Source organism: Cynoglossus semilaevis, chromosome 17 (genome assembly GCF_000523025.1).
Source record: "Cynoglossus semilaevis isolate Cse_v1.0 chromosome 17, Cse_v1.0, whole genome shotgun sequence".
In the NCBI taxonomy this organism is placed as follows: domain Eukaryota; kingdom Metazoa; phylum Chordata; class Actinopteri; order Pleuronectiformes; family Cynoglossidae; genus Cynoglossus; species Cynoglossus semilaevis.
In genome coordinates, this window is record NC_024323.1 from 6,876,022 (window position 1) to 6,878,703 (window position 2,682).

A 2,682-nucleotide genomic window follows, 5' to 3' on the forward strand; every position below is an offset into this window, starting at 1 on the left:
TGGAAGCTAACATCATGTCTCAGCAGTGAACAGAGATGTGTCTGTGGACTGACGTGAAAATGCTGCAGTGTAAATCCACCACTGGACAACTTGAAAACAGGGGATAAAACATGACCAGAAACCAGAATCTCAAATAACACTGAATTTAAAAGCAATCAAAAGCTTTAGCGACTTGTAAGCGTATTTTGTATAAATTTGTGATGTATAAAATTTGTCTTTGTCTCAATAAAAGAGTGATGAATAAAATGTTATATTTACTTTAAATACTATTTCCATGGTGCAATGTTCAATTTATGAAATACAATTTCCAAATAATGTTAACATTGCTATTAGTTGATTTTGCATAAAACCAAATGAAAATGATCGGTTTATTTAATTTAACGGGGCACATGAGATACAATACATGGGAATGGGACGCCCCCTAAAGTTGTAATTCCTACGACGTCGATGCAGCTTAGATAAGGCTTCCCTGGGTTATATAATAATTATAGAAAAACTACTCTGTCCGCTTATTTGGTGTTTAATTTTATTTTATTACAATAAACCTGATTATTTTTATTACAGGGCTGGCAAACAGAGGGCAGCATACTGTTTTTAAATTTCAGACAAAATTTGTCCTGTACGGCAGCCCGTACTTGCCGGTTAGTGGAGGTCAGGAAGGCTCACGTCCACTGCGAAATGTGAAGAAAGCGCCAAAAGGAGTCGTATTAACGTGTAACTATTGAAAATGTGTAGTTTATAATTAAAAAACACGGAAATACTGCTGTGCTCAAAAATCGCATAATTCATATAAAGCGTTTAGGAAAGACCGAGGAGAACTCGACAAGTGTCCGTTTTGTCCTACAAAGACACCGGGAGTTTGACAGCGACAGGACGTTAGTGCGCAGGCCCGTTCGTTGGAGCTCCGAGGAGGACAGATACTACATGCTACAATAAAAAATTGCTCTTTGTAGAGACAACCGACCTCCGACATGAGGAAAGACGTGAGGATACTGCTCGTTGGGGAACGTAAGTTGAACATACTTCAAGTAAGAGGAAATGGTATGCTTATGCAAATACGTTAGCATGAGAAGGACGCAGCTAATGCTACTGCTATCAGACAGACAGACAAACTATCCGAATGTTCACCGCAGCCAGATATTTTAGTAGTCTTTAAACAGTATTATATTCCACTGTTATCAACTCGATCTACATCTCGATCTTTGGAGCAGTTGGTCATACGTGTCCTCGACACCCTGCTCTACATCGCCTGATATCTGATAGCTAACCTCTGTCTGTTCAGTGTTTCCATGTGCCGGCACATCCAAACACTGCCAACTGCTTTTCATGTCGCTTGGTGTGAAAACGACGCGTTATTTCCCTATTTAAATAAAATGAACAGTGACCAAAAAGTAAAGCTTTAGTTGTAGTTGTTGAGTAATGTATAGGAATGAGTACAATTAAGGCTGCAACAAAAATATCCGGTTACTTATTCGACTACTAGGTTCCCGTTTTTTGACAGCCGTTTTTGGGTGATTTAAAAAAAGTTAAGGTTATATTCTGTGAATATTTCTATATAACTTGCCCATAATATTGGGTCCTGTAAGTAGGAAGTACAACGTGTTTTTTTGTTTTTGTTTTTGTTTTTCAATTGGTTGATTCCCCTTTTAACTTCATATTCTAACCTCATATATATATATATATTTACATTTGACTGTATATTTTTAAAATAATTAATATCTGAATATATGTTAATATGAATATATGCAGCAAACGCCTCCTTTTCTTGCTGCTTTGGAAATTATTTTTATGCCACATGGTAACCGGATTTTCCTCTGTTTTTCATTTTTTGTATGTACAGCAAAAGTGGGGAAAACATCATTGATCATGTCGCTGGTCAGTGAAGAATTTCCTGATGAGGTATGAATCACTTTAATATCACACTGACATAATGTATGCCCCGCCCCCAGTCATTACCTGATTAAATTGCTAAAATACATAGCAAAATGTCGCTTTAGTGCACATTTTATTGCCAAAGTGTTTGTCTGCTAAAAACATCAGGACAAAGTAAAACATGTCTTGCATAACCATTTACACTGTGTACTTTAGTACTTTGATTTGTGCTTGAACTGCTAAGATTTCCTGAGTAGAGTGTCTGTGATACAGCTTGGAAATCAAGATGAGTACTTTAGTACTTTGATTTGTGCTTGAGCTGCTAAGATTTCCTGAGTATGCTCAGAAATAAGGTCTACACATTCATCTAGATTGTTCTACGGTGCTGTACCTGGTACTATTGTTCTGTACTGTTCCAGGTTCCCTTACGAGCTGAAGAGATCACCATCCCAGCTGATGTGACACCAGAGAGGGTGCCCACTCACATTGTGGATTATTCTGGTATTCACTCCTCACCACAAACATACACACTGTCTGTCTGGCACAAATAGAAAGCTAAATTAACGCACACTTAGATAAAGCAATTAATTATAAGTAAAACCCAAGCCCAATAAGTGCAAACATGATTATTGATTACCATCTTTATATAATGGTGATGCATTGATATTATAATTATTATTGACAGAACCACAACATCAATACCTGTTTTATTATTTATGTCCTAGAAGCAGAACAGTCAGAAGAGCAACTATATCAAGAAATATCCAAGGTTGGTTTAATGCAGTTATTTATTTTATCTATTGAGGGAAA

The 2,682-nt window shown here is 36.8% G+C and overlaps 2 protein-coding genes across 5 annotated transcripts in view; both read left to right on the forward strand.

Annotated features, from left to right (window-relative positions):
• adap2 (ArfGAP with dual PH domains 2) overlaps positions 1-246 on the forward strand; it is a 4,478-nt gene extending 4,232 nt beyond the window's left edge. Inside the window, exon 11 of the mRNA XM_008329685.3 lies at positions 1-246. Within this exon, the coding sequence (XP_008327907.1) occupies positions 1-29 (29 nt within the window). The 3' untranslated portion in view covers positions 30-246.
• Positions 247-603: 357 nt separating this feature from the next.
• rhot1a (ras homolog family member T1a) overlaps positions 604-2,682 on the forward strand; it is a 10,884-nt gene continuing 8,805 nt past the window's right edge. For 2 of the 4 annotated variants that reach the window (XR_003052405.1, XM_008329684.3), the window contains exons 1-4: positions 604-1,008; positions 1,841-1,899; positions 2,292-2,373; positions 2,598-2,642. Coding sequence is in view for 3 of the 4 variants with exons in the window: in XM_008329684.3 (XP_008327906.1) it covers positions 972-1,008; positions 1,841-1,899; positions 2,292-2,373; positions 2,598-2,642 (223 nt within the window). In the remaining variant the exon portion in view is untranslated. The remainder of the gene's footprint in view (positions 1,009-1,840; positions 1,900-2,291; positions 2,374-2,597; positions 2,643-2,682) is intronic. The other 2 variants (XM_017040767.2, XM_008329682.3) reach the window with 2 other exon arrangements.